Source organism: Poeciliopsis prolifica, unplaced genomic scaffold (assembly GCF_027474105.1).
Source record: "Poeciliopsis prolifica strain line A6 unplaced genomic scaffold, Auburn_PproV2 SCAFFOLD057, whole genome shotgun sequence".
Classification (NCBI taxonomy): domain Eukaryota; kingdom Metazoa; phylum Chordata; class Actinopteri; order Cyprinodontiformes; family Poeciliidae; genus Poeciliopsis; species Poeciliopsis prolifica.
In genome coordinates, this window is record NW_026562432.1 from 3,325,025 (window position 1) to 3,337,721 (window position 12,697).

Sequence of the window (12,697 nt, forward strand, 5' to 3'; positions counted from 1 at the left end):
TGAACAATAATAATGCTAATATTTATATGTTTTATATAGTATAATCAGTTAAGAGTTTGGGCTAACTCTTTCTGTTCTCATCTGAAAGGAGCAGGAGGTGTTTGTCTACAGCCTGAAGGACATGTGTCCCCTCAGTCAGCCTCAGAAACGCCTGTCCTGTCCAGCTGTGGTCACCTGTCTGTTCCACGTTCCAGCTGCAGAGCAGGTCAGTTCCAATGGCAGCACACACAAACACATGCAAATACACAGATCATCTGTGTTCCTCTTAGCTGGCTCAGACCAACACATGTTGGCCAAATGGCCCATAATAACCAGTGGTCTCCAACCTGTGGCTCTGGAGCCACAGGTTGGTCTTTGGACTCAGATGACCTTGGCTAAAAATGATAAAGAACCAGTTTCTGGCATATTTTATATATAGATATCATAAATAAAATTACAGTTTAAGTAGTACTTCAGTTGCATTTGGTTTTTCTGGAAATCTTTCTGAGAGTAAGTTTTCTTGTTGGAAACAGACAATTTTTTCTCCACAAATATCAAAGTACCATGGAAAAAATATATTCATCATATTTTTGAAAAAAAAAATCTCTATATAAATATGTTTTTCTTTCTTTCCTTTCATAAGGAGAGGAAGCTTCAGAGCTTCTTACTGCCATAAGTTACTAACATGAGACTGTAAAGGTAGTAAACTCTTTCCAAGCTGGAGGTTTTCCCTCTGAAGAGGCCAGAATTGCACATTATTCACTTGGATGTATTTTGAACCAATAAATCTTTACTGTACAACCTGCCTGGTTTTTAAAAAGAAAAACAAGGACAACGCAATCAAAGTTCTCTCCGACAACAATGGATTACTGCCCTGTTGTTTACGCTCAGCAACATTTTTTTCTTGCATGGTCCACGTGTTCAAACAGAAAAAGGGAAGCTAGCATTCAGTTCTGTGACTCCTACAGCCTGGAACCAGCTCCAGTCTGAACTAGAAATGTTGGATCTTATTCCATGGGAATTTTTAAAGCAGTTATTAAAACGCTCAACATGATTCTATTAGTGTCATTGCTTATAAACTGTTTTGCAATTTGTTTCAAACGCATGCATTTGTTTTAAGTTTATCTTACTTTTGTTGTTGTGTGTTGTTGGTTAAATAAATGAAGAAATGGGAAGGAAAGAAACTGATTTCTGCAAAACAATGAGAATTAAATCAAAATATTTAACATAAACTATGTGATTCCATAAATATCCACCCCTTTAAGTTGACTGACCTTTTTTCAACAAGACAGTCAAAAGATTGTCCAAAAGTACTAGACAATGTGCATAAATACATTTCCTAATATGGTAAACAGAGCCTGGCCAAGGTGTTTGCTGGGATGTCTGATGGTTTGGTAGCTGTCTACACGTTGGTGGACGATCTTCCTCTGGATGGAGAGATGTACCTGTGTTCACACACCTTAAACAAGACTGTGTTTGGCCTGAAGGACTCTGACCCAAGGCAGAGGCCCTACCCCATCCGGAGCATGGTTCTGCTCAGCAGCGGCTCTCAGGTGACCATGAAGCCACATTTTCCCTCTTCGTCATGGTTCAGGTCCCAGAGCTCATCATCTAGTTTGTGTTTTCCACTCCTGGAATCAAAGTGATAGTTTGTTGTATGTTTTCCAGCTCTGGTTCTCTAACGGACCGGGCCTGCTGGTCATTGACACCAGCAGTCTCCAGGCAGTGCAAAGGCTGGAACCGTACAAGGCTCCATCGTCCATCATGAGCATGACCACTAGCTTTAGTCTGTGTGGAGAGGAAGCTGTGTGGACGCTGGACGACCACAGCAACACGCTCAAGTTGTACTACGCCGCCTCATACGAGCTGTGTGCCACCTACTGGTAGGTGTTTGTCAACTCATGTTCCATTTGGATCACACAGGCAGAAACAAGTGGTCAACAAAATGTCCTTTTAAGCTACATTAATCAAAGTAGACAGTCAGCTTTTGATGGTCATTTCTAGCTGAAATAGACTATTGGAATTTACTTTGGAGTTCTGTTTTTTATTTTTAAATCAGATTCTTTTGCGTTTTTAATTTCTCATTTACAATAATGGACAGCCACTGAAAGAGAAATATTGTAAGCTTGCAGCACATCCATAAGCATCTGAAATTCTGCTAAAATGAAATATAATTACATAAAATAACCTCTTCAGAAATTCTAAGTAATTTTAAATGAGTTAAGGTTGGAATGGCTCACATATTAGGATTCTGTACTGATGCATTTTCTGCCAGATAAGCCCAGAAACTACATACTGGAGGCGTATCTATATGAAAATCTGTGTCCATTTTGATATGCAGCATTAGTAATGCTGATATTATAGACATGATAGATATACACTACCATTTCAACATCTTCAAAAGAAAATCGATCACATTGCTGACTTTACCCTGGCTTCTCTGCTTCAGTTAAACTCCCACAATCCTGTACTGCATCATTGTCACATGACCAAAAGTTTCATGACCAACCACCTCCAGAAACCAACAGCAAAAAGATGGAAATAAATATTAGTCGTTAATACTGGCCCATTTTTATCAGATTGATAATAATATGTTAGAAAATTACGAATATCAAAATAATATCAATGTTGGTGTCGATATATCATGGAACGCCGGCCACTATTAAAAATTAGCATCATTGTCCGCTTCTTGAATTGACAATTACCAGAGGAGTAAAGCTGTGTTGAAAATGTTTGTCTTCATTGTGGTGATTCTCTGTGGAATTACTGATTAGTTGAAGTTGGGAATGTAACAAAGTTCAGCTCTCCTTTGGATTAAAAGATCCATTTAAAGACAGTTAACATGTTTAAAGCTAAAAACTGTCTGCTGAATTATACAGGAAATGATGGTGAAACATGTTCCACTGTCAGATTTATTCTCCAGTGGAAGTGTGGAGCTTCAGATTTAGCGGGGGAATTATTGATCAAGAATGTAGTACACATCTCTATGTTGAAACATAATAGAGTAATGTTTTGATTGCTTTTCTTTCCTACTTTGAGCTGTGGGGACAGAAACCCTTTACGAGACGTGTTCGCCGTGCAGCGTCCTGCTGGGATGGCCGCGGCGGCAGGTGATGACGTCAACACTTCGGACCCAAACAGGAAGCAGGAATGGTCTAACGGAGATGTGACGCTGATTTTTAGTGAGGAGGCGGGCACACAAATCATCCAGCACCAGGATTCTGTGACAGACTACTGCTCCCTGTCGTCTACCTGCTCTCTGGAACTGCCACAGTCAGACTGTCTGAGTGCCACAGACTGCAGCTCACTGAAGAGTAGAAGCTGTTTACCGTTGGCCCAGAACATGCAGGCCCAACAGGAATCCAGAACTACAAACCTGGACTCTGCTGAGGAAATAAGCCCTACTGTCCCTGAACTGCAGGCCTTGAATCTGCTGCCAGTGAATGGGACAGTGTGGATCCCCAGGTGAGAACGGTTCACCCACCTGGAGGCCTGGTGACGTGTCTGATCCAGCTGAAAGAAAAACTGTTTCCATGGCCTTCACTTTTCTAAATGTTAAAAACATAATTAAACAACACATGGCATTGATCTTTCCACTACACCGTGTTCCAAATTATGATACAAGTGATATTTTCTCAGATTTTCTTAAATGGTCAGTTCAAATGATGGTCAGACTTTATATTACAGTATAAATCAAATTTTCCTTAACAAAGCTCCCCATATTTTTTTCAAAAATAAAAAACTCAAAATGCACTGTACCAAATTATTATGCACAGCAGATTGTATGAATATAAAGAACTGCTAAGGGTCATTCTTTGAATGCAGCATTAAGTGGTCACTCCCTGAAATCAATTATAGTGATTCAAAGAGCCCTGACACACAATACCATCTATAAATTTATAGAAAAAATGTAATCTTTATTACACTTAAATACAATTTGCATAATAATTTGGAACACAGTGTATTAAGCTACAATGCACAAAAACAAAGTCTTGCCAGTTATTTTTGTTCTAGTTTCTGGTGCAAAAATTTTAGAAAAATTCAAATAAGACAAACTAACTTACAAGTAACTTTTCAGCAAGATATAGAGGCTTGTTTTTAGTAAATAATTCCTTAATATTGGTGAAAAAGCAGTAGTTCCATTGGCAGATTAATTTACTTACAACAAGCTGTTATAAGTATAATAATAATAATAATATTCATAATAATCTGCCAGTGGAACAAGTAGTTCTTCAAGATATAGAAAAAAATTGTCTTTGGTTTCTGCCTTTCTTCCTGTCTTGCTAGTAACTGTCTGCTGCAGTAAGACAGTTGCTGCTTCTATGAAGAAGCAGACTATTTCAACATTCAGCTTCAGAAAGAAACTGAATTGTTCTTCAATCTTTGTAGAAACTGATGCTGAATGTATGTGTTTGACAGGCGTGGAGGTGATCTGATAATCATTGAAATCCAGTCCTGTGGAAATCAACTCAGGGGACGTGTCTCTGCTGTCCTCAGTCCACCAGGACTGTCCTCTCTGGGGTAAGTTATTCAGCTATTGTCCCTTCCTGCAGGAATCAGGGTGTTCTGGTGGGTCGGTTCCATCACTGTAGACAAAACCCCAGCACCTCAGAGTCCTCTGGACCTGCAGGGTGGGGTTGGTGGTGGTACTTAAGAAATATGGTGAAATCTCTGAATGTTTGAGTTTTCCTAGAAATTTATTTTCACTTTTTTTTTTCTTTATTTCAGAATAATCTCTGCTCCTTATTGTTGCAGCAACAGTTAGCTCAGAGGACAGCTCTCTGCCAGTTCCTGTTAGTTTAGGAGCAAATCTGCATTTGCAAAAAATGAATTTAATTACATGTTTAGAAACTATAAGAATTTACATAATAGAGATGAAAAATCCATTGTTTTGTTTTGATGCCAAAAGGAGTTTTCTCTGCAGGTTCTTGGTTCCCTGTGTGTTTATAGTAACTCTCATAAACAATCTGTTGGGGAGTTTGGGGGTGGGGGGTTACAAGTGGAGGTAGTACTTAGAAGCTTTGTTTCATAGAAACATTTCTGTCTATTACACCCATTAGAACTGAAGCTCAGTTCATTTCAGAACATTTAGTCCCATGCAGCATGTTGTGTGAACATTTGAACATTTTTGGGGTTAGGGTTGATCCAGTGATCCTCCCTGAGGTTCCCATGGTCTAAGGAGGAGGGATGAGGAGGAGGGGGGCTTGGATGTCTGGAGCTCCTCACAGCCTCTATTGAACATTCATATAAAGAAACCTATCAACTAACACACACACACACACACACACACACACACCCACCCACACACACACACACAGGTGTTTACAGATGCACTCTATGCTGAGCTGTGGTTGCCACTAAATACATCTGGTGTTAATCAGTTGCATGGCTGCTCATTGTCGTTGCTGTTATATGTTGTAAATCTGTTTGGTTTCTCTTTGGCCTCTTACTCAACAATACACATAAAATACCAGAAAGGAACTTTTCTGTATTAAAGCTGTAGTATGTAACTTTTTGAACAATATGTTTTCTATGTATTTGTTTAAACTGTCACCATGTCATAACAGATAATCTGTGAAAAAAAATCAAACTCCTCTACCTCCTTTCTGTGGTCCTACTGTCATCTGCAGTACAACCAATCAGAGCCATAAGGAGGGGCTAAACGGTGTCAGTCATGCTTATGAATGTGCTGCTCACATCCTGCCCCTTGCTCTCTGCTAGTTCCCTACAGCAGACCTCAGGCTAGTTAGCTTAGCCACTGATGATGGCGGATGAACAGTTTTTCACCATCGTGATGATTTCCTTTTTTTCTGCCATTTGTACATCAGCACACTTACATAAGCTGAGATGGAAACATTCATTTTACAAGACACACATGTAAGAATCTGCCTAAAATCTGTTTCATGTAGCGCCTGCAACAATACTCTGAAATTAAAAGTAATGTCTCCTGATGTAAAGTTTAGATTACAATGATGTTCATAAGAGCTACTACAGACATTGTTTATTTGCATTGCCATGTTGAAATTGCAACTTCTTAACTAGAACAGCGTTACGTCGGGTCTGACTCCAAACCCAGGTAACTGGAATGATGGATGATACCCTCTGACAACACGCTTACCTGTGTGTTACCGCAGGCAGCCTGGACTTTACTGTCTGACATGGTAGAGACCAGGACTGCAGTAAAGGTCTAGTTCTGCTCGTCTTCATGCTGAACACAGGTTGTGTTCAGTAGCCCAGGCTGCCTGCTTGCCTTGGTTGAAGTGAATCCCTCAGAGGAGCAGGTTAATGACGCTCCTCAGTCTGGAAGGAGCTAATCCAGACTGTCTTCTCCCTTCCTCAGGTTGCACTTTGCTCAGTTGAGTTTCAGAAGACAGATCAGTCCTGATATTCTTCTCTGCTCATCTTTTATTGCCTTTAATCCCAGACAAGCACAAGATCTTCATCTTGTACAATCACTTGGCTAACACGAGCTGTAAATCTAGTTCACTGTTGGCTTTTAAATGAGCTGCTTGTGAGTTTCTTGGAAAGGCAAATGACAGACATGTTTCACTGGCTCCTCACCCCTCTCTCTTCTGCCCCCCACCTCAGGACCATGGAGGAGGCAGCGCTGGTGGCTAAGGACACGGTTGTGTGTGGCTTCCAGCAGAAGGAAAACATGGAGTGGTGCCTGGTTGTCTGGAGGGCCTGGGGCCCCCAGGAGCTGGAAGTTTTCTACCAGTCCTGGGAGGAGCTCTACCGCTCTGAGAGCAGCAGGAGGAGGCGGTAGTTGCTCAGCGTGAGGGGGGGGGTGCTGAGCGGGACACACACTGTACCCCCCTTCCACCATATAACTGAAAAAAAGACTTACATTTCTGTCTGGCATTATAAAACAGTCATGGTTTTTTATTTTAAGCTAGTCAGACAAATGACTAAAATCATTTATTTTTGCTAAATGTCAGAATAATGAGAAATATCATTTGTTGCATTCAGATGGTAACAGATAACATGTCGCTACTCTTTTAATGATTTTGGAAAGTCTGCATCTTGATGGCTTCAGAAGCTTCCTGTTGGTTAGTTCTTCATGCCTGATATGGAATATTATAAAGTGCCTCCATGTGAGGCATCATGGGAGAATGAGAAAACATGAGCCAAGATCCAGGAAGACACGGTGGGCCTTCCTGATTCCTGAAGGGAATGGAGGGAACGTCCACCATGACAGCAGGCAGGAAGCGGGCGCTGCGGTCTCAGCCCAGCGCGCGCTGAGGTTCATGGTGAGGCAGCGAATCCTCCAGAGTCACATGAAAGAATCTGAGCTCCAATGTTTCAGTTTTGACCTTAACTGATTAGAACTATATGGACTTGAATTAAAAACTTTAAAGTACCATACCAAGAAAAAAACAAAGTAATTTCAAATTAGGTCAAATTAGATTTATTTAAGATTTAAATCTTTGGATTTTCTTTTGATTATTATTAAAATTGAAGATCGCGAATGATCTAATCATCAGTTTGCATAACCTCCACAAACATCTCTGCTGTGAAAAGTTTGTCTTCATCTCTAAAAATCTGGCAGCTTTAACAGAGATGAAGACCAGGACTGTAATAACCTACAGTGGGACTAGTCCCACTGTAGGTTATTATATTTATTCCTGATTTCTTTTCAATGTTCAGAAGAAGACCCTCTCCTCTGTCATGGGGCTCCACACCGCCTCCTATTGGTAAGGCTGTGGTCTGGGACAGACTTTAGAAAGGACTGACGAGGGCAGCAGCTCAGGGCCAAAAATAATTCTTTTCTTCTTTTCTTTAGCAAATGCATTTTTAACAAACATTATATTTGATATAAAACTATTATATATAGTATACAATATCTAATTATCTTAAAATTCTGAGGTTCTAGTGGATTTCTTTGGGAACAACATAGAGCTGCTGGCTGGGGGACATATTAAACCCACCATGCATCAGTTCATACGCACTGATATATAAAACTATTTATTAATATACTGTAAATTTTCCATCCATCACCAAATCTGCCTTTAGCCAGCGGTCCACTGGTGATCTCTGTCTCACTGTCGCTAAATCAGAACCAAAACCAAAGACCTGCTGACTGTGTGAAGTTCCCCAGTGAAGCATATTCTGTCCAGACATGAGGTTAAAGGTCATTCTGGGAAGAAGAAGCAATGACTCTTAAAGAAACAGTAAAGGCAGATTAGAGTCTGCACATGCACACAGAAACAGAGAGCTGAATGTCTGGAGGTCTGCCCTGATGACACTAAAATATAACCATGGATCAGTAAAATACCTGAAAGCCATCTTGACTGACACATCACCCACAATGTGGGTGATTTTCTGCAGGAGGAGCTGGTGGACAATGTGGGAGATTTTCTGCAGGAGGAGCTGGTGGACAATGTGGGACAGCAAGGAGAACTGATCCAGACCTGAAACACATTCTACATTCTAAGAAAGGTTCTCATTATTTTGACATTTAGCAAATGGAGATATGTTTGGTAAATAAGAAATGTTTCATATGACTCTTTATCTGACGGTGCGGAATAAAAACGTGTGTTTTAATGTGTATATGTGACATGACCCAAAGCACATTAGATGCCCTGGAGCAGATCCCGGCCCCCCGGTCCGCCTCCAGCTGCTCAGCTCCTTCTGTTTACTCCTCACATATTTCTGTCCACTAGAATTTGTCCAAACTGAGACAGGTTCTAGTGGAGCTTCACAGGAACATTCTGGTCTTCAAACACAGACTGAGCTCTGTCCTGCTGGGTGGGTGGATCCCTCTGACGCTCTGGGGACAGGATCCTCTTTGGACCTGAGCGCTGCCAGATGCAGACTCATCTGGACTTGAGGTTGAGGACAGGAGCAGCTCCCCGTCCAGCTGCTGCTCTGTAAACACATCTTGGAGGCTGACTGCAGCTCACTCCCAGATATTTCGCAGAAATAAACAACGAGGTGCAGCAACAGAAAAACAAGCTGCGAGACGCTGCAGCATCTCCAAACATCCCGACACTCTTAGTATTGACCTAAGGAGACAGGAGAGAGTCATTTACTACAACTGTATACTGAAAACTATGCAGATGCTCAAGATTATTGTATGAAATTATGTTCAATACATTTTTTGTAAATAAAGGTCCAGTGTTTTTCTCAGACTTTGTTTTAAGATGGGAACTTTAGAACTACATTCACTCACATTGACCTTTTTTATATTTTGTTGTGTCACACTAATCATTTTTTAAAGGACCTTAATGCACTGAACACAGCAGCTGAGGAACAAGAACAATGCACCATGTGGAGACGGACAGACAGATTGATGGATTGTAGAATCAACACTTTCAGCTTTGAGTGAAGGAGTAAAATGACTTTAAGTCGTTTCTTATCCTGAAGGTTTCAAGTGTTGGTTTAATACAGCAGAAGCAGAAATGACATGGAGACATGTTAGGAATGTCTGGGATTCCCAGCTGCTCAGTAAACTATCTGCTGGTATTTTATTTCCCTGTGTAAAACTGAGCCAGTGTGTCTCCATGACGTCCTCCATGGACTCCAGATGGCTGCTGACTGCAGGGCTCTGCACATTTCGTCAGTGATGCTCTTGTTACTTTCAGATAGTTCTGATGTTCGCTGTAGGTGACTGATATTAGTAAATCCTGCTGCTGACTGGGCTGTTCAGGTCAGAACATTCTGACCTCGCTGCCTGAAGCGCAGGGTGGATGGGTGTGCATGGAGAGGAGCCCAGGGGCCACGCAGTTGAAGCTTGTTTTTAGTCGGTCTCTCATCAAACACTAGAGGGCAGCAGAGATGCAGCTTTAACAAGAACTTCAGGCCGACCTGTATTGATTATTTTTATTTGATAGATTACTTCCCGTTTCTTGATAATGCTGCTCCTAATGTCATTCTGCAAAAGATTTTCCTTTGCAAACATGTTCCTGTAGGGGGCGCCACATACAGACTGTCTTTCCTCTCGTCAAGTTACTAATAAATAAAGGCCACTAGACCAATAAAACTAAAAAAACCAAGAAGTTCTTGAAAGGGGCGGTTCAGGATCCTCTTGGATTTGTTTAAAATGGATTTCTGTCTTAGAAAAGTCATAACTAATGTTCAGTTTTTTGCTGCATAACTTTCTGAAGCAGAAACTGCAATGTGTTGAAGTGATTCCATGTAGAACTCACTGCTAGACTGAATCACATCAGGGTCACATGATGTCTGTGGCTTTTATTTTGTTTTAGTTTCTAAAACATACTCCAGCCCATTGGTTAGCACTGTTGCTTAGCAACAAGAAGGTCATTGGTTCACAGCCTGGCCTGTGGACTTTCTTCATATGGCTATTAATTGGTCCCTGAAATTGCTCCTGTGTGTGTGAGTGTGTGTGTGTTTGTGTGTGTGTGACTGGTGACCTGTCCCAGGTATTCCCCTCTAACCCAGTGATAATAACTGGAGAACGTTATGGACAACAGATGGAGGTTCCATTCTGCTAAAAGATGCTTCATCCATGAAAGATGTGGATTAACGAATTGTGTCTTTTTTCTGCTAAAAAGAGTTCAGGTACGTTTGGACTGGAACATTTTGTCTTCTTGGAACTCATCCTCCCAGAATATTAACTGGACATGTTTCCACTGTGAACCCAGAGGACTGAAGGGCGGCAGAGACCGAAACTCTCTTTATTAGAAGTCAGGAACATCAGACCGTACATCTGTTCCCATTGATCCCAGCTATTAATCCTTCAAGTTCAGATTACTTATTTTCTATAATCATTGACTTGCAGCCTCCACTCCTCCTATATGAGCATAAAGTGACAATCGCTTGCATTGTCGTTGACTTTACAGCAATGCCTTATTCAAAGTGTGCATGTAGCAGCAGTGGAGAGGGAAAACTCCCCTTTAACAGGAAGAAACCTCCAGCAGAACCAGAGCCTGGATCAGTACATGTAGTAGGTTAGAGAAGACTGAGCAGGGAAAAAAAACACAACAGCAGTGATCCAGAGGAGTGAAGAAATATCAGCTGCAGTCGCTTCTTTTGTGGCTTCATGTAGGAAACAACAAAGCAGAAGCTCAGAATGAATCACTATCCTAGCAGCTGAAACTCAGTCAGGGGCTTTTCATTTTGCCAGGTCAATCATCTCTACCATCTAATCTCTAAAGATTTAGATGAAGTTATTAACACTGTCAAATATTTCATAAAGTCTGAGAGCCTGAACATGAGCACCAGGATCAGATATTTGTTTCTTAATCTTAACAATACTGATCCACATGAGTTGTAATTGTTTTAGGGCAAAAAAAGAAAAATAAATAAACTAATTTAAAGATTTATTCTCTCCTTTGTTTTGTTTTGTTTTGTTTTGTTTTGTCCTTCTGTAAAACCCTCTATAAAAGTTCCAGGTGGAATTTCAGGTATATGAAAAGCTGCAAGGTTTTTATCAGGGTGCAGTGCAGCAGAGTTCGCCTTCTTTACATGAAATAAACACTTTTAGCTTTAAATTCATATTTGGGCATAATTCAATTGTTACTTGTATTAGTTTTGAAAAGACTGCAAAAATAAATCATCCAAATAAACTTTGGACTGAATCTCAGCAAAACTATTCAATGTGAGGCTGATAGCAGCTCAGAAGTAGCATTTCATTTGGCGCCAAAATATTTTTATATAAATCAGAGCTGATGAAAGTGAAATCTGACTGTCCTGATCCAAAGGTTAGAGACAAAAACTCGCCCATCTCATCAGTTCGAGCGCTTCTAAAAGTTTTACCTCCCAGGAAACAAAGCAAACAGGAAATAAATAGATATATGTCACACATCTTACTTCCTCTTATCTTAAAATGGCTTTAATAAGAAGTCAAACACATGAGCGATGTCCCTGCACAGAAAACACCAGCACTTCTTCACTGATGTTCAGTCAGTGCTTCTGTTAGGTTCTACACAATTTGGCTGAAAATGGAAAATATATTCACACATTCTGACATCATAAAGAAAAGACTTCTACAACACAGAGCACCTGAAACCAGATGTTTACACACACACACACACACACACACACACACACACACACACACACACACACACACACACACACAATTTTTCTGGAGGACAAAGATCAGGGATTTGTGACGACCATACCAGAACGTTGACCTGTTGACCTGTAGCCTCAACAGGCTCTGAGGGATATCACCCTTCTGGACTGGGTTAAACTTCCTGGTTGACATCTTTAGAAGTTGCTTCAATATTTTCCACATAATTGTCTTATGATGCCGTATGTTTAATAAAGTGGACCAGTTCTTCATGCAGCAAAACAACCCCACAGCATGACACTATCACCACCATACATCACAGTAAGGATGATACAACAATGGTCATCATGTCCAAATAGTTCCACTTTAATTTCATCAGATCACAGGACATGTCTCCATAAATGAACAGGACATGTCTCCATAAATGAACAGGACATGTCTCTATAAACGAACAGGACATGTCTCCATAAATAAACAGGACATGTCTCCATAAATGAACAGGACATGTCTCCATAAACGAACAGGACATGTCACCATAAATAAACAGGACATGTCTCCATAAATGAACAGGACATGTCTCTGTGTTGCAGTGGACATTTGCAAACTGCAATCTGTCTTTCTTGTGCTTCATTTGCAGTAATGGCCTCCTACTCTCTGGCCTTTCAGCCTGTGTTGCTACAGAACATGTTTCTCTGTGGATAATGTCTCTGTCTCACCGGCTTCAGCAGCATTCCTTTAAAT

The 12,697-nt window shown here is 40.8% G+C and overlaps 1 protein-coding gene across 5 annotated transcripts in view; it reads left to right on the forward strand.

Annotated features, from left to right (window-relative positions):
* Positions 1-9,110, forward strand: part of lrrk1 (leucine-rich repeat kinase 1) — a 66,021-nt gene extending 56,911 nt beyond the window's left edge. For all 5 annotated transcript variants that reach the window (XM_055060026.1, XM_055060029.1, XM_055060030.1 and 2 more), the window contains exons 33-38: positions 89-205; positions 1,335-1,532; positions 1,648-1,862; positions 3,019-3,444; positions 4,399-4,500; positions 6,568-9,110. In XM_055060026.1, coding sequence (XP_054916001.1) covers positions 89-205; positions 1,335-1,532; positions 1,648-1,862; positions 3,019-3,444; positions 4,399-4,500; positions 6,568-6,745 — 1,236 coding nt within the window. In that variant the 3' untranslated portion in view covers positions 6,746-9,110. The remainder of the gene's footprint in view (positions 1-88; positions 206-1,334; positions 1,533-1,647; positions 1,863-3,018; positions 3,445-4,398; positions 4,501-6,567) is intronic.
* Positions 9,111-12,697: the final 3,587 nt, after the last annotated feature.